This window comes from Neurospora hispaniola (assembly GCF_033458365.1).
Source record: "Neurospora hispaniola strain FGSC 10403 chromosome Unknown B0T23scaffold_2, whole genome shotgun sequence".
NCBI classification, from domain to species: Eukaryota; Fungi; Ascomycota; class Sordariomycetes; order Sordariales; family Sordariaceae; genus Neurospora; species Neurospora hispaniola.
Genome location: NW_026944407.1, coordinates 317,604 through 343,668, shown reverse-complemented (window position 1 = coordinate 343,668; position 26,065 = coordinate 317,604). Strand labels below are relative to the sequence as shown.

General features: G+C 51.8%; 8 protein-coding genes across 8 annotated transcripts; 5 read left to right on the top strand and 3 right to left on the bottom strand.

Moving 5' to 3' along the window:
• Positions 1-347: 347 nt before the first annotated feature.
• B0T23DRAFT_62004 (uncharacterized protein) lies at positions 348-2,043 on the top strand. Its single transcript, XM_062841546.1, has one exon. The coding sequence runs from the start codon at positions 767-769 to the stop codon at positions 1,793-1,795; it is 1,029 nt and encodes a 342-aa protein (XP_062694946.1). The 5' UTR covers positions 348-766; the 3' UTR covers positions 1,796-2,043.
• An 882-nt stretch (positions 2,044-2,925) lies between these two features.
• B0T23DRAFT_451100 (uncharacterized protein) lies at positions 2,926-4,925 on the top strand. Its single transcript, XM_062841110.1, has 3 exons — positions 2,926-3,730; positions 3,843-3,961; positions 4,119-4,925. Exons 1-3 carry the CDS (start codon positions 3,195-3,197, stop codon positions 4,682-4,684), a joined length of 1,221 nt encoding a protein of 406 aa, XP_062694945.1. The 5' UTR covers positions 2,926-3,194; the 3' UTR covers positions 4,685-4,925.
• A 2-nt stretch (positions 4,926-4,927) lies between these two features.
• On the bottom strand, positions 4,928-8,895 carry B0T23DRAFT_331714 (DNA replication regulator SLD3-domain-containing protein). Its single transcript, XM_062835732.1, has 4 exons — positions 8,330-8,895; positions 6,808-8,252; positions 6,222-6,751; positions 4,928-6,167 (listed from the first exon to the last, which is right to left on the bottom strand). Exons 1-4 carry the CDS (start codon positions 8,576-8,578, stop codon positions 5,089-5,091), a joined length of 3,303 nt encoding a protein of 1,100 aa, XP_062694944.1. The 5' UTR covers positions 8,579-8,895; the 3' UTR covers positions 4,928-5,088.
• Positions 8,896-8,984: 89 nt separating this feature from the next.
• On the top strand, positions 8,985-9,878 carry B0T23DRAFT_372418 (uncharacterized protein). Its single transcript, XM_062836728.1, has one exon. It carries the CDS (start codon positions 9,071-9,073, stop codon positions 9,494-9,496), a length of 426 nt encoding a protein of 141 aa, XP_062694943.1. The 5' UTR covers positions 8,985-9,070; the 3' UTR covers positions 9,497-9,878.
• A 1,459-nt stretch (positions 9,879-11,337) lies between these two features.
• On the top strand, positions 11,338-15,976 carry B0T23DRAFT_61945 (uncharacterized protein). Its single transcript, XM_062841545.1, has 2 exons — positions 11,338-15,023; positions 15,086-15,976. Exons 1-2 carry the CDS (start codon positions 11,474-11,476, stop codon positions 15,637-15,639), a joined length of 4,104 nt encoding a protein of 1,367 aa, XP_062694942.1. The 5' UTR covers positions 11,338-11,473; the 3' UTR covers positions 15,640-15,976.
• A 3,011-nt stretch (positions 15,977-18,987) lies between these two features.
• On the bottom strand, positions 18,988-19,386 carry B0T23DRAFT_372412 (uncharacterized protein). The gene has a single exon (XM_062836727.1). It carries the CDS (start codon positions 19,324-19,326, stop codon positions 19,162-19,164), a length of 165 nt encoding a protein of 54 aa, XP_062694941.1. The 5' UTR covers positions 19,327-19,386; the 3' UTR covers positions 18,988-19,161.
• An 824-nt stretch (positions 19,387-20,210) lies between these two features.
• B0T23DRAFT_401935 (uncharacterized protein) lies at positions 20,211-23,032 on the bottom strand (the record flags this gene model as incomplete). The annotated part of the gene is made up of 4 exons (XM_062838625.1): positions 20,211-21,845; positions 21,905-22,290; positions 22,819-22,855; positions 22,916-23,032. 4 exons carry the CDS (start codon positions 23,030-23,032, stop codon positions 20,211-20,213), a joined length of 2,175 nt encoding a protein of 724 aa, XP_062694940.1.
• A 1,495-nt stretch (positions 23,033-24,527) lies between these two features.
• B0T23DRAFT_312426 (uncharacterized protein) lies at positions 24,528-25,612 on the top strand (the record flags this gene model as incomplete). Its single annotated transcript, XM_062834687.1, has 3 exons — positions 24,528-24,830; positions 24,882-24,943; positions 25,204-25,612. Coding segments are annotated over 3 exons (774 nt in total), but the record flags the coding sequence as incomplete, so codon positions are not given.
• Between the last annotated feature and the right edge of the window lie 453 nt (positions 25,613-26,065).

Genomic DNA, 26,065 nt, shown 5'->3' with positions numbered 1-26,065 from the left:
CTGGTTGGGGATCAGGCTTGCTCTGTACTTCAAGCGGTTTGAACATCAAAGATCCCTCGTTTATCCCACTCTTTCACCTCTTCTCTTCCAAGCACTCCAGACCACAAGGCCTCGGTGCCAATGGTTTGCTCCCCGAGTTATTCGACTCCTGGTTTCTGGTTGTCCCTGCACGGTTCAAACAAGCTACTTTCATCACCGCTCCTCTTGCTTTCGAGTTCCTGATCCGCTTCATCAAATCAAATTTTATGATATACAGGGCTGCTCTTTGAAATCAAGACAAAGTTCAATGACATCTTGAAAAGGTAAAACATAGTTTATTTTCTCCAATCCACCCTTCACCCATGGCTCGCTTTCCTTAATCTTTCCCGTCGCTTGTATTAAGCGAAGCATTGTATATTACGAACTGCCAAAAGGTGAATCATATGTAAAAAAAAAAAAACTGTCGAGGACCAAAGGTCCGAGTTCAAGCAAAGATTTGGCACTAATGAACATATCTGTTCAATAATCTAGTCTGACCGAGCAAACCTGCTAACATCTTTGTCATCAGGCATCTTCACGCTAGTCATACTTACGAAGCTCTTTGTTCCGTCCGGTTTAGGCTGTTCTAGCAGCTGGCAAGGAAAGCAGCATCCTCAAGTCTCCATAAAGTCGACTTTCCGAACGGCAAGGTTTTCTCTTTTGCGCCGCGTTTCTATGAGAAATACGGCAATCCGTCCTCGGCTTCCATCTGTCTTTTTCTCTCCACACGTCACTTTATGTCCCTATTATGCCCCCGATCACGACCTTGGCGAGGTTTGTCGACGCCGTTACAAATCAGAAAAGGGGAGAACCATTCGACAGCGACGATGCCACCAGCATATACACAGGAGGAAGGCTGCTCATCATCATCCTAAGCAGCGCCATCCCAGTCGTGGCCATCTCCTTGGCGGCTGTTGTGCTCTGTCTATGCTGGAGGAAGAAAAGACGGCAGATACGAGTCTTTTCGCGAACCGTTACACCTGTCGATGATGAGGAAATTGCAACATGGAAAATCCCAAAGAGTGAGGAGGCCGGGTTTACGACCATGGACGACACCGACGTAGAGGGAAAGAGCAGATCGGCAACAGGGGATCGTTTAAACACCAGCCATGGGAAACAGCCATCAACAAGCTCGGTAAAGAAGCCGGCAAGCGTCATCGTCTACATCAACCCTGACGATCAAGCAGCTGGAGAAACCCGGAAATCATTCGACGAAGGCTTCATGCCTCGGTCCGCCGCTCATAGCACCCACAGCGGCTATTATGGAAGAACGAGCATCGACCACACGCCACTACCACCAACCCCTATCCTCGCAAGGGCTCCCAACTCCCGAGCCGGGCTCACAGACGACACGGTCCCCGGCGATGTTCCATTCATACTGACGCCCAAGCGCCAGCCCTCTCGGCTGCACAAGCTACCGCCAGGTGCACATGCCGTCGTATCATCACCAGGTCCGAGACATGGGAGGAAGAAGAGTTCCAAGAGCAGCACCAGCAGCATAGGTGGTTATTCAAACTTCAACAACAACAACAACAACAACAACAACAACTACCACAACAACAACAGGGCGGCATACTACCGAGGCGGAGGCTATACATCCGATACAGGAAAGGGGTTTCCTGGGCGACATTCCATCGACCACGCTCGCACCCGTAGCATGCACCATTCACGTCTTCAGTCGGGAGTGACAGTTCCTCCGAGGCTGTCGCTTGGCGATGATGCGCTTTCAAGGAGACAGTTTTTGAGAGAAGAAGAAATCGGACGGGCCATTGGGTGATTTGAGTTATTGCCTACGCTTTGACTCTCTCTTCCAGTTCCATCTCCATCTCCGGCTGGCTGGAAAGCCATGTTCATTTTTTCCCCCCTACAGATCCATGATCGACCAATTCACACCGAGGTGCTGGAAGCTACCTTACTCAGTTTACAAAAGTTCTCTGGATCTGAGGCCTAGTTATGCCTTGGACACATTAATGCTGGCTCATTGCCAAAATGCAGGAACATTTTTTTTTTGCTTTTCTTTTGTTGTGTCTTCCGGGATGACAGACAGCCAGCCTTGACTGGCTGTTCGAATTTTTTTTTTTCTTTTTTAGGAATGAGGAAACTTATGTTGGATATACCCTTTGCTGAGAGACGTTCTTGCTTCTATTGTATATATTTTTATTTCAAAATTTCCGTGCCTTTTTTCTTCTTTCCCCCACCCATGGGGTTGATTGGGGAGACTGTCATCAGAAGAGGAGGACGTCAATTCAAATACAATTTTAATTGACTATGTATGCCGCGGGTCTTTGGGTTTACTTTGTATGATCAAGGTATATCGAGGGCGTTATTTGTGGTGAGGTTTAACCATGTGGTTGTTTGTGAGTGTGAAAAAAGCGGTGATAGTAGGACGACACGAGATTTCGAGTGGCTGAGAGATAACATGATTATGAATATGCCCCAGAATTAGACTCGATCAAAATCAATTGCGTCTAGACGGGGAGCCTTATCCTGGCTTGATCGCTTCATGTATTTAAACTGCTGAACGTGAAGAGGAAAAGGGTGAGAGATAGGCCCTCACGATAGTTGTCGAAGCTACAGTCTTGTGCTGATTTATGTGTTAGCCCGGTACTTCGAAAGAGACTTTCTTAACTGCTGCAAGGACACTTGCAAAGGCAAAAGCAGCTGATGAAATGCATCATCTATATTTATTCCAAAATCAAATACATTCAGCGATGCCAACTGGCTTAGATAGAATGCATAACCTCGGTTTTGAAACGCCCAGGCAAGTTGACCAGAGGTTTCGCGCGAACAAAGTGTCTGGGCCAACTCGAGGCCATTCAGGGTTATTTTCAGGAGAAACAGACATTGGCTCGTGCGCCACTAACACCCTTCACTTTAACGTCCCTAGTTGTTTAACGCGTCCTCCTCGGGTGACGCGCCGCAATTTTCTCCATCCCATCCCATCCAATGCTCCTCCCCCATGCCCCCAGTCGCAGTTGAAGTCATTCTTGGAAATCGCAAAGTATTGTTGCACTCCCAACGTCCACTGGGACTTCAGCACATTTAACCCCTCTACCCAGTTTCTTCGTAAGATAACCACTACAAGAATCCACAACTACCGTCATTGTGAACAGCTCGTCCCGAATTTCACCATCGACGTACCCCTCCATTAAACAATTTCAAACTACCAAGTCACAATGCCACCGAAAAAGACCGACGGTACTCGGCGCAGCGACGTCTCTGTAGCACGCTTCGTCATAGCCGACGAAGACACGACAATGGCCACAGGCGAACCAGCTCTCTCTGCCAACCCAGCCTCCGCCCTCGCCGCGGCCGCCATCGAGCGGGATGAACGTCTTCCACCTATACCCACAACCTCCGAGAAGCAGTCTACCCCAGCACCTTCGACATCGGCGTCGGCGGCGGCCGCTGCCGGCCGCGCCTCGTCAACCACGGGATCAGCAGCAGCAGGAGGAGGAGGACCAACATCACCATCAGAGTCTAAGCGGGGAGGAGGAGGAGGAGGGGCATCAGAGAAGGATAAGGAACGGGAAAGGGAAAGGGAAAGGGAAAAGGAGCGCGATGCCATCACAATTGAAGATCTCACGCTTCCGAAATCGATCATCACCCGTCTTGCCAAGGGGGTGTTGCCTTCGAATACGCAGATACAGGCAAATGCGATTCTGGCTATGACCAAGAGCGCGACAGTGTTTATCAGCCATCTGGCCAATGCGTATGTTTTTCTGCATGCAGGCTCCAGGAGGAGGACGAGGGAGACTGCTCCCCCCCTTCCATTATATTCACTTTGACACTGGCGCTGACTGAAGGGACTCAACAATTACCAGTGCAAACGAACATACCGTCTCATCAGGAAAGAAAACCATCATGCCAGCGGACGTGTTCAAGGCTCTAGACGAGATTGAGTACGGGTTCATGCGGGAGAAGTTGGAGGCCGAGTTTGCGAGTACGTCATACCCCTGATACCTCCTCCTTGTCCCTCATATCTTTTCTTCCCCCCTTCCTTCGCCATGTTCCCCAGCCTGTGCACATCCACGGAACCCCAGGCTCATAGTAGCGTATCTACAACATGTACTAACCGCCTACACCAAAAAAAACAACAGAATTCAACGAAATCCAAACTTCCAAACGATCAGTCTACCGCAAAAAAGTAGCCGCAGCCAAAAAGGCCGGAGGTGGCGGTTCCGTTTCCGGTTCCGGTGTCGGTGGTCCTGGCAGCGCAGCCGGCGGCGGTGACGGCGGCGGCAACGAACCAGGAGGCGGCGAATCACACGAGCGAGCTGTTGGCGACGGCGACGACGACAGCGGTAGCAATCAGCAAAACCGAAACCAGTCCTCCGCCGCGTCCGGCGTAGCAACAGCGACGACGACATCGACAACAGACAGAGAAGCTGGACCTAGGTCAGCCAAGAAGGCCAAGGTGGATACGTCATCATCAAAGATGGAAGTAGACGGAGAAGAACAAGACCAAGATCCGTCGGATGCGGAGACGGTTCCGGATGAAGAGGTTGAGGAGGATGAGGAAGAGGAAGAGGCGGAAGAGGACGAGGATGAGGAGGAAGATGAGGAGGACGAGGATGGGCAACAAGGAGAAGGAGAGGAAGAGGATGACGAGGAGAGGGCGGGACCGCCGGATGAGGACGAGGCGCTTGATGATGATAGTGATTAGTCATAATCAGTTGGTCGGTCCTGGGAGACGAGTAGTGAGCTTGGGGAGGAAAATTGGGGATGGGGGAGCCCTGATGAGGTTTTGCACTACGGCTAGAAAAGGAAAAGAAAAGGGAGAGCGGTGGGCTGGAGAGTAGAGGAAGATACCCTGAGCCCCATCATCCGTATACAGACGGATGCTTACTAGAACGTCATGGAGCTTAAAAATGAAGATGCCATGATACAAGGTGTTTGATATTCATATATTCGTATAGTTATCATCTATCTTTATGCAGCTCTTTCGCCTTCCCTTCTGATTTCTAACCCCTGAAACGTGCTGAATGTACGTAATTGCTGTATTGGGTATGGGTATATGAAAAATGTCTTGAACCACGCTCCACAGCATATATATCCCCCCTCAGGAATTCATGCCAAATCATCATCTGTATCATCCCAGCCCAGGCGCTGGTATATACTAACCGGCGAGTTGTTCTGCTCTTTCTTGATCTTCGTAACTCCTCCAACACCGCCACCGCCGCTAGCACGACGACCATTACTGCTACTGCTGCTGCCGAATGGGCGGTCATTCTCACTCCCCCCTGCCCCCGTCGTCATGGAGGTAAAAGCACTCGGAAGTCTGGACTTGATGGGGGTGTCATCAACAACGCCGCCGGCGGCGGTGGTTGACACGGCTGTCTTCGTCTTTGCGTTGTTCAGCGGGGTCTCGAAGAATGCGAACCCAGGGGAGGAGGGAGGGAAATCCGCTGTTGTCATCGCAGCTCCTTCATTACCGGAGCGGTTGCCAAGGGGTGTTGGAGGGACTAAGTGTTGCTGTTGTTGCTGCTTAGCGGCCCTGTTAAACGGGGACGCGATCGTCAACCTCTTTGCGAAGATCGGAGAGGACGAAGGGATGCTGTGGGTTAGGGGATCGTCTTCTTCTACGATCTGAGGCAGTGACTGTAGAGATTCCTTGCGCATAGGTGTTCCTTGAATGGCTCGTTTTCGTTGAGGTGTTGTTGTTGCTTGTACCTGTAGATGCCCCTCGGGGCGAGGTACTGGTAGTTTCTGCTGTGTAAATCGCTGTTTGCGCATTGGCGTTGCTTGAACATGTAGGCCCTCCATGTTCTTCGGCGGTACCGGGGTCGCCTCTTCGACTTCCTCGTCAATTTGAGGGAGCGAGATATGTGGGACGGACTTCTTCCTTAAAGGCGTCTCTTGCATTTGCTTGCGCGGCGGGAGCTGTGCGGTTCCAATCCCTCCTTCGGAAGATGGGTTGGCGCCAATGTTGGGGGTAGTGGAAGTGGCAAACACATTCGTGAACTTGCGAGGTAAAGTAGACGCAGGGACTACTGAGGCGCTAGACGGTATGGGGGGACCGTCCTCTTCGAAGAGATGATTCAGGTGTAGAGGCTGCGATTCTGTGGCGAATACGTCCTTGAAGCGATTGTTCGCTGGGGTGGCCTTGATTTGCACGCCGGCGGCTCTTGGTTGCTTCTTGTTAAGCTCTGGGAGGGTTGTTAGACTTGCCCGATAATGATGGGTATTGAAACATTACTTACTACTCTTTGGCTGAGCTGTGCGTCTCTCAGCCTCCTCTACAATCTCCTTACCAGCCAAGGCTCGGTTTGGCTTTTTGAGTGCAGAAATGGCCTCCTTGAGCTCGGCCTCGAGACGAGCCTTCTTTCTTGCCTTGGCGTCTTCACTGTTTGCCGAAGGCCCAGCACTCCGCGAGAATATGGAAACGTTCTTCTCTTTGACCGCTACAGCCTCGGTCTTGGGTATCATCCCCAGCAGAGGCTCGCTACCCTCTCTTTTCAAGCCCGGGATTGCAGTTGCACTCGCCGAGCGCAGCAGTGCGATCGTCCCAGACGGACCCCTTGAGACACTTCGTCTCATGCGCTCATTGGAGAGCACGCGCTGAAGAGTTCTTTCATTCTCCTTTTTAGTAGCTGCAACTCGTTTCCCAGGGGCCCCAGGCTTTGGCTTGGTTGCTGCAACTGTTTTCGCCTTTTCTTTGGGAGCTTGTATCACCGGACCGCCTAGCTTACGGTTGATGGAATCGCAGAGCTCCGGTAGACGAGCAGAGAAACTGTCGTGGTTTTATCAGCATCCGAGTTATTCAGACGGAAATGGGCCATGACTTACAAGGGGACGATGATGTCGACACAGAAATCTCGTAAAGGATCTGAATTATTATTCTCTGCTGGCGCCTCTTGTTCCTCAGCAGAGGGCGGTGATTCTGTCAATGCCTTGACCTCGTCTAAAGTTGTGCTCTGCCAAATGCAGAGACGATCAGCATGCATATCCAGCAACAGCGGCAAGTTGGCCGTTTTGTTCTTTTTTTTGTTTCCTTCTGATTTGGTGCCTCCTATTGTTTCTTGCGTTTCCAAGCCCGGCAACTCGTTGTCCTCTGTAGCTACTACTGGTCTGTTCAAAGGCTCAAGAGCCAGTATCTCGAGTATTATGATCATTTGCAGCTGAGTCTCCCGACGCCGCAGAGCCGAGATGTGGTGTTTGGCCTCGGTCGCCGCGACCATTTTCTCATCCTCTTGTGTAGTACTCGGCTTGTGAGTCACCCACCATCGCTCGATATGCTCTTCTTCCGACGGATAAAGTCCATCCTTGCCTAGCTTTTGTCTTTTTACTCTCTTTTTTCTGGGCTTCGACCGTGCATGCCCTTGCTCGGAATCCTCCACGATAGTCTTCATTTTTCCGATAATTTCGGGGAGAGTCTCCCGATACTTCTTGTCTATTAATGCTGTCGTCATAACAAGACCTCTCAGGAAGTCAATGAGATGGCTCATTTCGAGGTTCGAGTCGCAGTCTAAGTGGAATGCCGCTCGTGCCCTAGAGAGCGGTCCCTTTGCAAAATAGGCCAAGGATCCCTTTGAATGGTATAGAGCTTCAAAATATTGCAGTTTGATGTTTTGGAAAATCCCTTCGGCGGTTGGTTGCGACAATACGTCCTCCGCAGGATGTGGAAGAGTAGCGGGCAGATCGGGTTTGTTCGACACTGTCGGTACCTCGGTTGGTTCCGCGATGCATTGAGATTCACAGCTCTTGGATTCAGGACTCCCTGATGTTGGTGTAGGCAGGTGAGACAAAGACTCCTGCTCGGTAGTTGTCGTGTTGGATCGCTTTCGAGTGAGTGACGACTGTATCTCCTCTATCGCAAGCTTTCGACGCTTCGTCTCCTTGTACATTTGTGGTGTGATGAGGGGCCCTGGGGCAACAACCTCCAGCTGCGATGGCTTGCAGCTTTTCATTCGTTGGCTCGATACGACCGTTGCGGCCTGGGCCAAAACATCAACGTCAACCCATGATCCAAGCTTGCATAGTGTGTATAGACCATCGCTTTCCCGCTCAATCGCATATAGCATGCGATTGGCCTCAGATCGGGCAAGAAGAATGTTTGAGCCCAATCGACCTTCAAGGTCCAAGATCTTGATACGCGATTCGTAGAAGCGGCTGGGAGGGAAATCGCCCTGCGGTTGAAGAAGGTCAAGGGCAGACAGAGGCAAGTGTTCTCGTGGAAGAAGCATCAAGGGTGATAGAATGCGCGGCTTATCGGTCGGGGTGGAAGGATGTGGCTGGGAAGACAATGGACGGTCAGTTCCTTGCAGTCATAAAGAGAAAGCGAGTTGACATCAGAAAGGCGCAAACATACCCTGAGCACAACAGAAGCCTTCAAAAGCCCATCTCCCGCTTGAGAGAAGCCTGTTGCCTCCCTCTTGCGCTTTCTGCCATCAGAGGAAGCCTGACTTTGTCTTGTAGGCGAAGGTTGTTTGACAGGTGATGCAGGTAGTGCTGGAAACGGTAGTCCTGTTGCGGCCGTTAAGGATGGCGTCGGTGCAGATATAGATCTGGATGAAGTTGGACGCGACGCGCCAGAAGTGCGTCTAAGCGAAGAGGACATATCGATATGCTAAATATGTTCGCCATTAATGTTGTTGTTTGTTAACTCCTCGTAGTGATGATGGACATGGCGACTTGGATGAAGACGCAATGACTGGGTGCGCAAATCCGTGGGAATCGAATAAAGCTGTGTCTGTTCTCGTTGCTAAGTTTACCTAGTAGTGTGCTGTACTGCCCGTCTCGCCTTGATGCCTGCCTGGTCAGGTCGGCCTCTCAGGTCGGCACCTTGTGGCCGGTTCCCCATTCCGTCGCGCTCGACGCGCAGTGAAGTGTCCAATTAAGAACTACGCGTTGCGCTTAACTGCCAAAGGAAGCGTCATACCTAGGTTTGTGCGCTGCTAAGGCGCATGTAGCCCAAGGGAAGCTCCCGCCACATCTACGCAGTACGCTAGAGGCACACTACACACACTACAGTACGCAATGCCATGTACCTACACTAACTGAGTCTATGTGGAGATGATCACGTTGATTGGTTCATTCAAGAGACTGCGGCATGCTCCGCAATTCCGTGTGGCTTAGCAGAAGCTTGCAGGCTTGGATTCCGTCAGTCTTCTTGCGACTGCTCCCATCTCACCCAACAAAAGTCGACTCTTCCACAGCAACGACAGCAGAGCTTCGATCCAATAAAAGGTCGGACGCTGGACGGGGAGATAGCCGGTCAATTACATTTTATCTATTGTTTCAAGATGCTCATATCGAATACGACAATTCAGAAGTCCCATTCTTTTGGATCTCCCAGGCAGATACGATGGCAAGATGGTCTAGATGGTTCGTCAACCTCGGGTTCGATCACGATGTTGTGGTCAAGTGCGTTGGTGGACGCGGTGGCAATTCCCGATCGATCATGTCGGCCGGGTCCAATGTCCGATTCCCCTACAGAATTGAGATCTTGGGCGCTTTTGGGAGACTCCGGCTCTGAAGTGGAGGGCTCACGCACTACCAGCCCGGCCAGCCTTGTCGCACGTGTTTTGCTTTTTGCGCGACCGGGACTGGCAATGACTGGCTACCAAACCGTGGGATCGTTATCCAGGTCTAGACAATTTCCTATTGCCTATCTGGGCGAAAACCACAAACCTGGTTAGAACGCATCATATCGTTAGTGCACACAGAACTCAATCCTCCATTCGTCATCTCATTTCCGGCCTTCTCGACGTTGCCAGGAGGAAGCAAGTAGAAAGACAAAATCGAGTCAAAGCAAGGGAATTTAGAATGCCATGCGCCCTTGACGGATCGGATGAGGGCCCGGCAAAGATCAGCCATAATTACCTTACTGTAGCCATCTCGACCGCATCACCCCCAGTCAACCCACCAGTCTTTGCCAGGGGCAATGTCCTTCCTGCTCTTGCCCAGAAAGCGAGGCGGCAGGTGAAAGTCACGATGCTGCAGGTCAGGGTTGCTCCCGAGGTCTGCTTCACCCCCTGCCGCTGCACCGTGATTACCACCTGTAAGGCCTCCTCATTTCAAGGCTGTTCCCAACTGTCTTTAACATGGCCTGCAGAGACTGTTGGTTCGCGAACAAAGGCAAGGCTGTACGAGCTGGACTGACCATGGAGCCAAGAGAAGCACACCAACACCAAGACTCCGCCAATCTCCACAACCTAGAGGTATCCCCAATGATTTCGGGCAGTCGGTCACCGTTGGGATATTGCTACACTACTGTTGTACTAGTGTACACTATGGGCTCTTTCGTGCCATTCAGTGCAGACGGACGGAGCTAGCTGCCCGCTCGTACCTAACCCCCGCCGAGCTGGCCTGCAGTGTGCTTGTATGGGTGCCGTCGGGCCACAACTTGCATTCCTGTTGCCTGTCAAACCCACCCCGGATTATTAAGAAGGTACAGGGGCAGCTTGAGCCATGAGGAGCCGAAGGCCCAATCAGTACCTTGGTACCTACCTACCTCGATCTGGGCTGCCCCCTATGCACCTGTACCTCTACTCGGCAAAGTAGGACTTTTCACCTCTCTCCACCTTCTCTGTCAGAGCTCCAGAGTTATTATCACGAACTTTCTCTCCTTTGACTTGTCGGCGACACACCAGGCACCTACTGCTGTCCGACGGCCCCATTGTCGATATCGATCTCTATGGTGGGACCAGTGCTACCTCACAGGACAGACCGCCTGACAACTGCCCGCTCCTTACCTCGACCGCACTACCGCACTGCCCTGCCCCTGGCACGGACCAAACTGGACTAAGCCGGACTCTGGTGGTAGTACTGTACCTACCTACCTATCTGACCTGCCTAACCCCGACCTTAACAAGTGGAAAGCGCCCAGGTCCCAATTGACCTTTGAGGTGACGACGGCCGGGACCGCCGTGGACGTCGCTTGCATCGCTGCATTCATCCACTTCCATCCCGACGCAAGGACTCCCCCTATTCCGCCGCCACTAGGGGCTCCAGGCCGCGACAGTCTTCGAACCCGAAACACTGGATACAGCCGTTTTCCGTTGTTCACGCCGCTCGCTGACATACCCGATCAATTGATCGAGCTCTGACGGCCCTCCCCTCATTCTGGCTTGCACCCCATGGACAAGCAGGGCCCTGGTGTCAGCCTTGTTTCCCCAAGCAGTGGGTGATTTTGCTGCAGCCTCTTTAGCGAGACAGACATACATTCCTTGACTTGACATCGACAACGACGACCACCGAGGACTCCAACAGATAGACGACGACTCCGACGACCATCATTTCCAACAACAGAAACACACGCCGAGCACGAGACGCAGACACTGACATTGACTGATACCAGTCTTCCGAACTTGACATCGACACCGCCATCGACCGCGGCCGCGACCGACCTCTCCGGGACGGACAGCCTCGTATCGCATCGGGCGGTAAACAGTCGACGACCATCCGCTGACAATCGACCATCTAACCCCTCATTCCATCCCTTCAACCTACCATGGCCAGCGAGCTTTCTCCCCGTGCTGTGCGCTTCTCGCAGACGGACGATGAGCCGATTGCCCGGCTCGACAAGCACAAGACCGTGTCCCGACCGAACCCCCGTGCCAACGACTCGGATAATTCCAATTCCTCAACGGACGCCCACGATGATCTCCACGTCCGAGAGCAGATTGACGAGCTGGGTTCTCTAAGTCGATATGTCGAGAGTCATTCTGGCTCGGTGCCTTCTCTGGTGCCCGGGTCCCTGACCAGCTCCCTGCCCCTGACCAATGGATCGAGCAGTCGCCGCGGTGCTAGCTCAGAGACCTATGCCAATGGGACTCCGTCACGACCACAGCGCCCAACCGCCCCTGCCAGGACGCCTTCCAACACTTATCAGCCCTACAACCAGCGCAGGCCCCCACAAGGTCAGCCTTCGTCCTATATAGCGAATAATCCCCACGCCCGTGATGGCTCCAGACCACGCCCCTTGGCCGGCACTTCAACCTTCAGAGCCCAGGAGAGAGAATATGTGCGCAGATTACGACAACAGGACTACAACAACGACTACTTCGACGCCTACGGCTCCGGCGAGCAGTACGATTCCGATTCCGAAGGCGAGACGCCATCTTCCGAGGGCGCCTTCGACAGCTACGATGATGCGCATATCATGTTCGCCAGTAACGAGGATATTCAGATTACCGAGGAAGACCTGAGAGATCCGGAGAGCCGCGAGAGACTAGAATGGCACGGCATGCTGGAGGCTGTGCTCACCGGTGATGTTGTGCGGCAAGAGAAGAAACGTCTCATTGGCTCCAATGATGAGGCCTTTGGAAAATCAGCCCACAATGTAGAGCTATGGCTTGGGATTCGGGCAAGGTTATGTGGTAGACACCTGCCAGTCCAGAAAAGGGTCGTCGAAGATGCCCGTGCAGCGCTGGACCGTTCCATTAACGACATCATCAACTTTGCGATTGCCGGAGAGAGCGAGGCAGGGAAGCCGCCATTTGAACAGGTTCGCGATGTGGTTAACAAAATCGAAAGAATCGAGAGCCTCTACCCGTCCAGTAGGGAACTCATGACCGCCCTCAAGCCTGGTGTTTATTCGGCCTATCAGGAGACCTGCGACGCAGTGATATCATGGTACAACGTCAATGAGATGATCAACACAGAGCTGTCGATCTTGAAAAAGTGGGTCGGCAACGATGCTCTCGACTTCTCCCGCACCAAGGAAAAATCGCCCAGCGGGAATGGTCTCAGCGATGAATCATCTTTCCTGGATCGTCTCATGAAGGAGGAGGGTCTCAAGTCACTACACGAAGACAAAGGCTCCGAACCGAAAAGCCTAAAGAAGAAGAGCCGACTCGACGGCATTTCTCGTGTCATTACCAAGGCCAAGGACACACTTATTCAAAATGCCGAAGGTTTCCAGAAGCGCCATCTCCCGCCTTATATCGAGGAGCTGCTCACCCTTATCAGTTTCCCTTCTCGCCTCATTGAGGAGATCATCAAGATGCGGCTGGCTTATGCCAAGAAGATGAAGGACTCGGCACAACAAAACCCCATGATGCAGGATCAAATGATCTCGCAGTTTCAAGTTCTTCTCAAGCTCGCCATCAAAATCAAGCGCGAGTACATGGAAATCGCTCGACCGGAGCCCGGTTGGGACTTGCCCCCATGTATCGATGAGGATTTCGACCGCGTCATCCTGGAGGCGCTCAAGTACTACTTCAAACTGTTGAACTGGAAGCTCAGCGGCAACAAGAACACCTTCAAGGAGGCCGAACTGCTATTCCAAGAGTGGGGTTTTGGAAACGAAATCGGGCGTTACTTGGCACACGGCGATGTGGAAGTCGCGGAACAGTTCAGTTCTCTAACCTACAAAGCCTGGAACCGACTGAGCCAGACTTTTGAGAAGGAGGTTCAACGAAGGCCAAAAGAAAGCGTGGCTGAGATGACCAAGCGATATAAACAGATCCTAGACTCCGTTCGGGTTCGGCAGCGAATGCTGCAGCGTTTCTCTAGAATGTTGAGCGACAACTATGAAAATGCATGCGATTACACAATCGCATTTGAGCAGCCTCAAATGCTCCACCAACTGTACGACCGCCTGATAGAGACGGGCCATTTCCAGGTTTATAGTGCCAGTCCTGAACACAAAGACATACTCATCATTGCCTCCCCGACACTTCATAACCGCGACGATGAGATCCAAGTGCTGATGGGCACTTTCACATATGAGGCCGCTATTGAGGACCCATCGGATCCCTACCTTCTCATCATTAAAGCCGAAGATCCACCTCAGTGGCTCGGGCCCGTCCACACTCTCAGAGTCCGCAATGAGCCCCTGGACATCAAGTTGGGGCACATGCGACTCATTGCCGGCGGCTGCCAACCCAGACTATTGAATGCGCGCAAGGCCTTTGTCGACAGGATCGATATGCAGGTCGACCCAGTGGTAGAGCAGAGGTCAAACCTGCAAAAGGTCAACTTCAGGCTCATGGAGATTCGCAAGGTTGCCTTCAAGCTCTCGAACGCTTTCATGGACAGTGTGGAAGCCATCCGACGACAAACACGAGGTCTCAATTGCCAAGAACTAATCCAGACATGCTTCATCTTTGCAACCGAGTTCGGCCAGCGGTCTTTGCTGTACATGGACAACAATCGACGCACAATGAATAACCTGAAACTCACCAAGCTTGCTTTGGACTGGGTAAGCTTCATTTGTGACGACTGCATCTCTTCAGACCGGAAAACCTTCCGCTGGGCCGTGCAGGCCCTGGAGTTTGCCATGGGAATGACGCGTGGAAGACACATTCTCGGCCTCGGAGAAGACGAGTATGCAAGATTGAGGGCCAAGGTTGCCGGGTGCATGGCGCTTCTGATATCTCATTTCGACATCATGGGTGCCAGATCCAGCGTGGCCGCCCAGGCGGAGAAGAAGCGCTTGGAGGGACTCGTCAACCAGATCAAGCGTCTGAACAAAGGTCAGATGTTGGATGACAACGAAGCAGCCAAGTACTACCAAGAACACCGCCTCGAAGAGTTGGCAAAAGTCGACAACTACAGAAAGGAGATCCTACTGCAACAATCTGCCATGGGCAGAGTCTTGGAGGCTTCTAACGAGGTGGATCGGTCGCTTGCATGGCTCTCCTCCACAGCGACCAACTTCACCATGAGATGGCAGCAAGGTCACTTTGTGGGCGGTGGAACTTTCGGCAACGTGTACGCGGCTGTAAACCTTGATACCGGCCAGCTGATGGCCGTGAAGGAGATTCGCCTGCAAGATCCTAAACTGATCCCCACTATTGCTGGTCAGATCAGGGATGAAATGCGGGTTCTGGAGACGGTCGACCATCCCAATGTAGTTTCTTACTACGGTATCGAGGTCCATCGAGACCGCGTGTACATGTTCATGGAGTTTTGTTCCGGAGGCTCTCTTGCCAACTTGTTGGAGCATGGCAGAATCGAGGACGAACAAGTTATCATGGTTTACGCGTTGCAACTTCTCGAAGGTCTTGCGTACCTTCATGAGCTCAAGATTGCTCACCGTGATATCAAACCAGAAAGTAAGTTTGCTTTACAGTTGCTTTTTCTGCCTAGTTGTTCTGTACTAACTGCGTATTAACAGATATCCTCCTCGATCATAACGGCATAATCAAGTATGTCGATTTTGGTGCGGCCAAACTCATCGCCCGCCAGGGACGGACGTTAGTACAAGACATCGCCAGCACCAAGCCCAACAAGTCGATGACAGGTACACCCATGTACATGTCGCCCGAAGTGATTAAGGGTGAGAATGCCGGTCACTTTGGAGCGGTTGACATATGGTCTCTTGGCTGTGTCATCCTTGAGATGGCAACTGGCCGAAGGCCATGGGCGAACCTGGACAACGAGTGGGCTATCATGTACAATATCGCCCAAGGAAACCCGCCCCAGCTACCCAGCCAAGACCAGCTCAGCCCTGAGGGCATCGATTTTCTGAGACGCTGTTTCTTGCGGGATTCCACCAAGCGCGCAACTGCCATGGAGCTGTTGCAGCATGAATGGATCATGACTATCAGGAACAGAGTTGTCGAGCCTGCCACCCCTAGTAGCGACGCAGGTTCTTCAACGACGAGTCAAGGCGCGCTCAACCCGGGCAATTCTTCACGAGGCGGCTTTCCTGGTGATGGAATGTACTGATGATTTATGAAGTGCTGCGAGTCCGTCCGGGGTCTGACTGGAAAAAGAGAGAGAGTGTGTGTGTGAATAGCAAGAGGAGGACAAAGTGTTGGCAATTGCATGGTCCTATGGCTCCAAGCAACAACTACCTTCACTACCTGGCCAGCCTCTAATCGCCCCATCTATTTTCTTATGTAACACGACAAGCGCCAACAACAAACATTTCATCCCTTTTCGAACGGTACATGCGCGGATACGATACCCCCTTAGCTATCTATATTTTTTTGGGTGACGAAAGACAGAGACAGTGAAAAGATCACAAAAGGGCTGTGAAAGTTTTGAGGATGATGACGAGGCAAGAAGACAATATAAGTGGAGCAGCCCTTTGATTGAAGGGACTAACTGGGTCGGCAACGTTGCTTTGGGTGGTGGGGAGTAGGTGAAAGCCAGGGAAGGAAGGGTATCAAAAACTCAAAGGACGGTCAAAAAGATGCAATTGGAGTTTTTCTACTACGAAGGAGGGAGGCATCCGATAATTCGTGCGTTTAAGATAGGATAAAGGAGGGGATAGGGTGGTGGGACGGAGGTTTCTTGCATGTGCATCTTTAACTCATGGAACGAACCGCAGGGTTCGCTTCGCGCCTGGCTTTAGTAGTAACAAGTTGTGTGTGTGTGTGTGTAACGAAGGGGGTTGTCAGGCAGCGTTAGTGGACAATTTGACGATGTCTAAAATGTCACCAAGCAAGCATAGAAGGCAAATGTAATATCTTTCTTCGACCACTTGTGGTTTCCCTATCTATGAGTCACCACGACGGCAGCTCCGCATGTAGTGTGACTGGTGACTATTACATACTGCTATGCAGTATATCTTCATCTAAGATTTGTACTAGGTTTCGACTCCTGTTCATTCGGTAGTTCTCCCGGACTGGTCTTGCCATGTTCCCGTCACTTCATTACACGGCAGTTGATACGGCATTACGGCATACATGTACATCTCAACCCCACGACACAAGGAAGAATACCGGTAACGGCAAGTACTTATGTCTAGAATTTTAAGGGTACCTACCTCTACCGGAATGGATATCCAACTTCCTAGCCGGGACCGGTATCATATTAGGCTCGGTTCGGTACGGCAACGGTACTGGGCAGCCCGCCCGACAGGGCACCACCATATGTATCCATACTCGCAGGGGAATTAAAATGGGGTGCTTGTAACTATGACAGGAATATGTTAGTTATTTACTTCAAACCCTCGTTCGAGGGTACTTCCTGCGGTTTGGTTCGGACAAAGGCAGACAACCACCCTCGCCACACCGGCCAGCCTATGGCGTTTCATCTATAGCATTTAATATAGAGTTCGGTACTGTATGTAGTGAGTGCTGTTTTCCAGACTTGAGAATGGACAGCTTAGGGTAAGTGCTAGTCTAGGCGGGAGATATGTTCTTTAAGGTGCGCATGGGGAAGGTGGGCGAGAGTGGCTTGGTGAGTGTGTGTGTGTGGCTTTAATGTATCAATCAAGCTTTTCGTTCGTTTAAGTTGTGTTTTGTGCTCTTGTGTGTGTAGAATACTGGCAAGTTGCACTAACCATTGGACACCGTCGGTTTTCCTGAATCGTGACGGACGGTTTCAGCGACAAGTTCGGATGTATCTACGTATGTCAATTTCATTTCAGTTCATTGTTCCATGCCATTCTATACTAGGCTCGAGCTAGGCAGGCATTTGGCACGCTCTTTTCACTGGCATGCACATTGATTGCATCCGGGGATCGTTCGGGATGTTCTACCCTATCTACACTACTACTACATGGTACATTGCGATATTCCCGGAGGTTCGTCCGGTTCGGTCGGTCGGTAACCCCACAAACGGCAAGACCGGATGACGATCACGATTTGATAAATTAGTCAATAGTTACCCGGAACTATTGAAACGCGAAATGTGGAAAAAAAAAAAACGTGGGAATTAAAAAAAAAAAAAAAAATATATGTGGAAAGCGGATAGACCAGAAAAGAAAAAGGAAAAAAAAAAATTAAATTCTCGGAAAACAAAAGAAGAAAAAAAAAAGCTTAAATTAATCGTTCATCCCATCCTTTCCTCCTCGGTACGTCCCGTTGTTGGTCGTCAAGATTAGGTTTCACGTGTCGTCTGTTCTTTTTCGGACGAACGAACGACACACATCGATTGATGTCGTCAAAAGAGGATCCCGCCGCACTTTTTCCCCGCTCCCACCCTACATACAGACAGGTCCCCTGTTCAAGCAACCCCCAGTACGAGCAACCCCCCCTGTTGTAGCAACCCCTATGGCGAAATCTGGCATTTTTTGCCTAGTAAGCGCAACCGGACAACTAGCAACCCCGGAGAGACAAATTTGCTGTTAATTTATATGGTAAATCGGAAAAACGGGGTCCGCAATAAGGGAAAATTGGCTTGGCATGCCAGTTTTGGTGCATTTTTTTAGGCGGTTTGGAAGGAAAGTGGTCTGTGCACGACACCACTTCCAGCAAACCCCCCTGTTCGAACAACCCCTTTAGCCAGATTTTTGGGGTTGCTGGAACAGGGGACCCGTCTGTACTAACTTCCCACCACCCACCCCCCTATGTATGCCGATCCCGTTACGAACCCGAGTCCGGAGCCGCAAATTCCATTCCTCTTTACATAAAACTCGCACAGCCCCTGCCTGCCTGACTGAATTCCTCCCCCCCCAAAAAAGAGCTGAAAACTTGGAAGAAGCTGGTTGGAAGAAAATCAGCAAGTTTTGGGGTTTAGATGGATCCCCCCCCTCAGCCCCACTATCTATCTAAACCTTACCCCGACGAGCTGACTGAAGAGCTGACGTGACCCAAGCACAGAGAAACCCATCGAAGTCTTTCCATATAAAAAAGGAAATCAGAAGCTTTTCAGTTCCTCGAGGGTTCCCAGGAAGGACCGATGCCGATCACGCATTTTGGGTTTCTGGGGTTTCTGAAATTCATTTCCCAACCCCAGCTCCAACAGTGTCCCATTTCAACGAGTTTGTCGGTCTGCTATCGTCACTGATAATAAAAATGACGACGAGAGAGTCACAGGTCCTATTCCCAATTTTCGTTGTTAACGACAAAAAAGGAAGCTAGGTCACAGGTATGGTGTAGTGTATCTGGGAAGCTGAAGAGGTCAAGTTCCCAAGGTCAAGTATGTATGGTTTTCGGTGGGCATCCATCCTCACCAGGCTACTACTTCCTTTGTCGCCCTCCGCCCCCCCTTTTTTCCTCAAAACGTTTTGATATTCGAACTGATTACTTCTCCCAGGGGTTTCCTCAAGTCGATCATCGAACAGGATGATACCTAAACCGGATGCTTCAAACGCGTTAAGACCACTCACCCAGCAGCAAGTTGTAATCGACCACCGGCCCCGTAAGGTAATTACTTTACATCCCCCCGCGCGAACCTCCGAACCTAATTTGAACCTCAGTTGACCTTACCATGACGCGTCACATAATTGTCAAACCGCCGAGCTCAATGGTATGAAATCTGATTTTTTTTCTTCTTCTTTCATACTCGAAATATCGTTCATGTTCGCTTGTCATCTCTTGATTCCGCTCCCTCATGGCCAGTGACAAAAGGGCAGCCGAAAGAGATAAATATTACAACGCGAGAAGCAGAACGGACCAAGGTGTTCTGCCAGAAAGAGCAGACACTATCCCTCTCCTTCCACTTCCGTATTTCAAGGCCCATAATGGGCTAATCATGGCATTAATTTCCACACCGGACACACACACACACACACACACATACACAAAAAAAAGGATAATAAAAAAAAAACACCTCCCACAGGCCCCTTTGCCTCCCTTTACTCCCATCCCAAGTTCCTTTGCGTACGGGTATCCGTGGCCTAAACCCAGTTCTCCATATGTCTCCAACCCAGAGAAGTGCGGACAGGCGCCCACAGAAAGTAGCCCCGTCGTTTGTATGTGTGCCCTTGATGTAACCCATCGTATCAATGCATTCAAGATGCTTCTTTATCACTGGGACTTGTCACAAGAAAACCTTGCATCTCGCCAGCCCTTCTCTCACGTCCCTCTCAAACTGTTTCGCTATTTTTGGACCTTGCCCTATCCTAGCGGGATGTATAGCGGTTGATGTTATCTGAAGACTCGTGAGCCCCGTGTATTCGCGTTTGCGGGTACGCTCCCTTTATCTCTTCAACTTAATGGCGTGGGAAGGGGGTTCGTCGCAGAATGGCATCTCTCGGTCCTGGGAAAAAAAAATCGGCCAATGCAGAGAGGAACAAAGTTCGATCCTGCCTTGGGACAAATGTCACCTGATCTTCGAGAGCAGCCTCATGCGACGAAATGGCGGTATGCAACTTATATCCGCCTCAGTAGTAGTGAGGACAAGATAAGATGCTGCAAAGAGGAAGTGTTGGCACATTGCGTCCGAAAGAGGACCACAACAGGAATGAGATGACGGCATCTCAAAACATACGTCAACCCACGTGAGGAGGGAAACCAGCAGCACACCAGAGGAGTCTGCCATCCCAAATGTGTGATCAAAACAGCCTGAAAGAAAGACGCCCAGCAAGCTGCGCCTCAGTCCGGCCGGCTATTTCTTTTGCTTCTTCACTTTTCATGACTAAAGTCTTGAGGCGTGACGTTTTGAGCAAACTGGAATTGTTGTTGTTTTGTCCTCAACTGGCCAGCCGGCGAGCACCGTGACGAAGATTCGGGTTGGTACGACTCCGGGAAGGTATACTCGGTATTTCTAGCCAGATGACTTCCGCCGTTGGTTCCGTATACGTTGTTATAAGTCGGTCCGATGGCGGCGGCAAATGAAGGGGTCACAGGCTGACTGGTAACATAACCAGACAACTGCTGTTGCGGCGCCATGGAGTAATCCAGCTCAGAGCCCCCATTGCTGCACAGGCCAGGGGTGGGTAGAGGCTCATCCGAAGACACGTAACCCCAAGCGTTGTCAGCCGGGGCCGAGTACGCGAATGGATCACGGAAGTGAACACCTAGCCCAGGCGTCCCAGGCGGTGTCTTGATTCCAGCTTCGGATTTAAATGGCGGCATGGACGACATCCCACTGACCGCCCCACAAGAGCCAAAGGTGTACGCTTGCTCATCATCTGAACCACCATTGGTCATCGGGGACATGGCGCTGTTCAGAGACGCCATGATAGGGGGTGGTTGGACGTTCTGAATGCCCTGTAGCAGGGCCTCCTTCTTTCGATCGATGGGGAACGGAGAGCGTGGTCCTCCTGAGTTCAAGGCCAGAGATTTTTGTATGCGACCTGTCAAGCTTCCGGTCGCCGAAGACATCCTCCTGATCGTGCGTGCGTTGTCCATCCGTCGGGGCGCAACATCCATACCTGTCTTTGGTCCGTTTCCAACGCAATCGGTCCGGAGCGACAGAGGTCCCAGCGGCGCTGGACGCCGCAGGTTTCTGCGGCTGGCAATGTCGGAAGGCGGAGGCGGTGACCTGAGGCGCAGGTCCGCTATCACTGGAGACGAACCAGTGCCCGATGAAGGAGACATGTTTTCCGAGTTGATCGCACCCTCGATCGACATGCGGACCATTGGATGGTCAGCAGTGCCATTTCCAGTTCCATCCTGGCCTCCCATTTGCGATGTAAATGGTCCGTCGGAAGGGTGCATAAACATGGTCCGCTCAGTGTAAGATCCAAATTGATTTGCTTCACCAAGCAGACTATCATGCTGTGGCATGGTGGTGGCTATTGGAAGACCATCCACCGGTCGTGGTGGCTCATTTAGACCATATGGAAATGGGGCTGGCTGTGAATACTGCATATGGCTCGAAGCTGAGCCGTATGAATTCGAGACGGTTGTTGGTGTAGCATGGCTGACAAGCCCGTATCCACGCGGTCCGGACGAGTGTGGCGTGTTGTAATCAGCAGGAGCAAACCCATCGCTATCTGATCCAGATGGGGAGGCGTTACTTTGCGTAGCCGCTGCCGACGCATTTCCAGCCAAAGCCAGATCTGACTGCTCGAGATTTGGGCGCTGCCGATCAGACTGGTCGTTGTTGGCGCCATCCTCGCTCCCGATGGAAGCGGTCGATAGGCCCAGGGGCTGATGGCGGTTGCTTAGACCATAAAACTCGGTGACGGCGCCTTGGTCCTGGTCGTCGGAGGGTTTGGATTCGGACTCTGCTCTTTCTCTCGCTTGTTGTGCTTCAAACTCGGCTGTTTTCCTCATCTGCTTTTCCTTCGCTCGTCGATTTTGGAACCAATTCTAACAAACGAATGTTAGCTCACGACACAACCGGGGCATCATTTCTCGCGAGAACAAACATTGATCCTTGGAACCTCAACACCCATCTGTTCAGCCAGCTCACGTTTGAGACTGGTGTTTGGCTTCGGGTTCTTGGCAAACTCTCGTTCCAGTAGCTCGACCTCGTCCTTTGCCAACCTAGGCTTGGGCTCTGTTTGCTTCGAGGGGTGTAAGCTTCCTGGCCCCACCATCATCGCTGCCCTCTGCTGTTGAAGAACCGTCCATTGGTAGCTGTTTGGACTCCAGACTTGATACTGGGGCCCATGGTGTTGTGTGTGTTGTGGGCCAGCAAAGCCCATGCCCGGGTAGTATTGCTGCTGGTAATACTTCAATAGTTCCGGATCCATTGTCCCTAGTTCGTCGACACCGCGGAGATGGGCAAGAGGCAGATTAGTGATTCTGCCGACTAAATATGGCAGTATGAGCGATCAAGTCAGAGACTCGAGTTCCAGAGCTACAGCATAAGAGCGATCCTGTTGTCAGTCAAGGAAACCCAGGAGACCGGCTGGCGTCTATACAAGTGCTCTCTCAGACGACTCTCTGTCTCGAGTTGGGATGATGATAAAGGGCTGATGGGTTTGCAGGAAGGAGTGACTGAGGGTCAGATGAACGAGAAAGCGGCAGACTCTCGGTTGTTATGAAAGAACGTGTGGGTCAAGCGGAATACCAGGGCTAAGAAGGAGCAAGGGGGTGAACTGTTCGGGGGGGAGGGGGCTTAACCAGTTTAAGAGTGAGCAAGCCGCCCGGAGGGGCGAGCTGACAGGGGCTACAGGGTTCGATGAGATTGGGAAGATACGGGCGGGAGCGGGAGAGCGAGACACGGGCGAAGTGACGATGTGTCGGCTCACCTTGGTCTCGCGGATCCCTAGTAAGACTGAAGGCGGCAAGGACAGGCAACCTGAATCCAGGAAGACAAATCACAACAGGGACTTACAGGACGAGAAGAAGTGAGGGAGCGAGTCTTGTCTGGCCTAGAAGCAACCTAGAGTGGTGATATCGGCGGTTGAAGAAGAAGGAGATGGTTTGATGACAAGACGTGCTGTGATTTGCGCCGTGTGAGGTGTTGCCAGCTCAACGGGGATGAGAACAGGAAGAAGAGGATCCAGACAGCAACACAAGCAAGGTGTACGCCACGGAGTCTTGTACATTGTGCAGGTCTAGTCAACATGTACCGCTGGCCTAGTGTCGACGACCAACGCGCACAGGCAAACACACGTTGAGGCGGCGCTAGGCCGGTACCTGACTACTTCGTACGTGGGAGCCTCCGGAGGGGGGGGAGGGGGTCTCTAGGGCGGAAAGTGGAATGGGATGGTCGGGAGGGAAAGTGCTCCAAGCAGTGTGGGTGTTCATGGACAGGGAATCACAAGTGATCCACGTCTGGGCACCGCGGAGAGGGAGCAGGGGGGGACTGCCCTGGTTGTCGCCCTGATCGTTCTGGTGAGATACTTTTTTTTGTTGACTTTTGTACTGTAAAGACGGGATGGCGCTCCAGGCCAAAGTTTCCGTGCATATACACACCTATAACATCCCAAAACATCTGTGAAGTGTCTTAACATCGATACAGGCATTGGTACTGCACACCTTTTGCAATCGCCAAGTCATGGCTGGCTAGACTCACCATACGGGACAGCCGGATCGAAGGTCTCTGGTCTATAAGAGTAGCACATGGATAGCTTTACCAGTCATCACGACATCTTGGGTTGGTTAGCCGACCCGCTGACCAGCTCCCCGGGGCATTTCGTGCTCTGATGGATGAGAACCAGAAACTGGAAAGACCGGGTACCGGTACATGACTGGCAAGGACGTAACACAGTGTGTGTAATGAGAAAGGGGGCATGGGGTGTGGGAACTGAAGCTACTGTAGTTGGTGTGGTTGGGGTTGCGAGGTCGAGAGACCTTCAGTCATCAGGGAACGATTATCGAGATTTAAAAAACGCACGCACCTTTTCGCGCCCAGGCAAAAGCCCCCATGTCCTGGCTACCTTTGGCAACTTTTCTTTCACCCACGGCATTAAGCTCGTTACAAGCCGAGCGGGAAAAAAAACCTTTTTGGGCGCGCTGGATTTTGCTGGTGCAATAAGTTTCTCGACGCAGTTGTGAGGAAAACATTTAGTAGGAGTGACCGGGATGGGCGCTGCCAAAGGCGAGAAGGTACATGGATTTTTGTATCCTGGATAAACGTTACCCTTCGCCAGCCAGAGTTATGCCGCGGAAAGGGGACAATGGGGGAATGGAAGGGTCAAAGGGGAGCTGAAAGAGACAAGAGAGCGACGGTGGTCGGATCCTTTGACATGCATCATCACTGCGCCCTGGGAACAGCAATCCCACACCTGCAGAGCCCAGAGAGTGAACGACGACGAACATGGCATCAGGGGTCGAGCTGATCATCTGGATGGAGGCTGGCTATAGGCACTCCAGAGTTCAAAGTGCCAAACCGGCCAGTGCATCGCATCTCGTCCCTGGCCATTGGAGAGACTGGAGACAGCACCGTCCCGCAATCATCGCACAGCAGGCCCAATATACATAGTACATGGTAGACTGCTATGTAGACACCAGTCCCGGCTTTTGCTGAGCAACCCTTGGGGATCGACTCTTGACGCTGGCTTGCGGCTGTATCCCTGGTCCTGATGCAGGCTCAGTGCAGCTTTAATGAAGAGTCCTGAACCTCAGGGAGATGCATGGGTGCAGGCCCGTGTTCTTTGTCTTGCAAGCAACTGGTTTGCAACACCGTGGACGACGACGACCGATGTGTGGGCTGGAGCTGACTGGGCACGCTGGGGACTGGCGAGTCCAAGAGACAGGCCGAACTGTGGAGGGTGTCGAAGTCACCTGGCAGTGTGCGTCAACAGCCAGCTTGCCAGCTCTGCCATTGGAGGCGCGAGACGGCGCTGCGGACCTGGAGAGAGCTTCGGTTACGCGGTTACGCGGTTACGTACAACAAAAGTGGTAAGTACCTTAGATGATGAGTTGTATGTGGTAGTAGCTCTTGCGATGTAGCCGAGACAGCCTATCCGCTGGGTGGATACAGCCGAGTCTTTTAGTCTCGCCGTTGAGCGCGTGTTTGGTTTTTTCTTAGGCCCTGATCGGCTACATGTTCTCGGGGCGAGTGCACACAGTTTTGGGTAGTGTACTTGGGGAGTGTGGAGCTTGGATGGGGTAGAATCAAAGTATCGTCGTTGTGTGCTCGATGTTGTTGTGCACTTTCTTGTAAACGTCATGGTGGTCTGGAGCCTCTTGCTCGAATCGTCTAAACAGAGCCAAAGGAAAACAAAAAGAAGATCGAGTCAGAAGCCTGATTTCGATTGGTTCTTGGCTTTAGAGGTGGAGAGGGTAGATCAAACGGTACATTAGCTCTTGGCGAATGCGAGTGCAAAGCCGACAACACCAAGGCGCTAGGAGAGAATAGGGAAAACTACGGCCCGAGCGTTGGCCAAAGGGAAGCATGGCTGATATGGCCCGAGCTGAAGAGAAAAACCGTTGTGTGCTGCGGCCGGTGGGGGGATGTGGGACCGCTTGATGACTGGGGCAGGCAGAGACCTGAGCGAGATGAGGAACGGCGGAACTCTGACATTTCCTTTGGAGGAGTTGACTGGCTTAGACTGGACGGCTTGACGATTCCTGCGCAGGAACCGCCCAATCGGGAGACTGTGATGACGGACCAAAAGTGGGCGTCTGCTGTGTGGTACGGTGCAGCGCGTGTGCCCGTCAATCGCACCCCAAAAAGCTGATTGAACTTTCGAAACGAGGTGACGGACTGGATGGCTGATCTGCTCAGCGAGCTTTCAATCAGTTGTTGAGCCAATTGCAATACCAATTTCCAAGTGCAGAATTTTCTCCAAGTCGATGACGTTGTCAAAGTCTGCGCCATGTGCTTCTGATGAGGAAGGGATGACCGCTCATGAAGTCGGTCCGGAGGGCCAGGTCCAGACACGGAGCTGGCAGGCACTAGTGTAGTCTACTACGCAGTAGGTGCCCGTACCGAGTACAGGGAATGCTCGAGTTCCCAGTAAATTACCATAACGGACCTCTGTAGTGTACATGCAAAGTTTCCGAAATTTCATCTCAAACCTTACCACACTGTGTCCGCACAGTTAGCCTCAAATCATGATCGATTGAAATGCCTGCGTGGCACATGGTTAGGCATTCAGTGACGGATTTTACAGAGCCGTGCACCGCACTAC

Excerpts from the sequence above, each read along its gene's own strand:
- B0T23DRAFT_62004 (XM_062841546.1), top strand. The coding sequence starts at position 767 with ATGCCCCCGATCACGACCTTGGCGAGGTTTGTCGACGCCGTTACAAAT.
- B0T23DRAFT_451100 (XM_062841110.1), top strand. The coding sequence starts at position 3,195 with ATGCCACCGAAAAAGACCGACGGTACTCGGCGCAGCGACGTCTCTGTA. Across the intron at positions 3,731-3,842 it reads ATCAGCCATCTGGCCAATGC|TGCAAACGAACATACCGTCT; the intron begins GTATGTTTTTCT and ends AACAATTACCAG. Across the intron at positions 3,962-4,118 it reads GTTGGAGGCCGAGTTTGCGA|AATTCAACGAAATCCAAACT; the intron begins GTACGTCATACC and ends AAAAAACAACAG.
- B0T23DRAFT_331714 (XM_062835732.1), bottom strand. The coding sequence starts at position 8,578 with ATGTCCTCTTCGCTTAGACGCACTTCTGGCGCGTCGCGTCCAACTTCA. Across the intron at positions 8,253-8,329 it reads AGGCTTCTGTTGTGCTCAGG|CCACATCCTTCCACCCCGAC; the intron begins GTATGTTTGCGC and ends TTGTCTTCCCAG. Across the intron at positions 6,752-6,807 it reads GTCGACATCATCGTCCCCTT|TTTCTCTGCTCGTCTACCGG; the intron begins GTAAGTCATGGC and ends AAACCACGACAG.
- B0T23DRAFT_372418 (XM_062836728.1), top strand. The coding sequence starts at position 9,071 with ATGCTCCGCAATTCCGTGTGGCTTAGCAGAAGCTTGCAGGCTTGGATT.
- B0T23DRAFT_61945 (XM_062841545.1), top strand. The coding sequence starts at position 11,474 with ATGGCCAGCGAGCTTTCTCCCCGTGCTGTGCGCTTCTCGCAGACGGAC. Across the intron at positions 15,024-15,085 it reads CCGTGATATCAAACCAGAAA|ATATCCTCCTCGATCATAAC; the intron begins GTAAGTTTGCTT and ends GCGTATTAACAG.
- B0T23DRAFT_372412 (XM_062836727.1), bottom strand. The coding sequence starts at position 19,326 with ATGGGCCTTGAAATACGGAAGTGGAAGGAGAGGGATAGTGTCTGCTCT.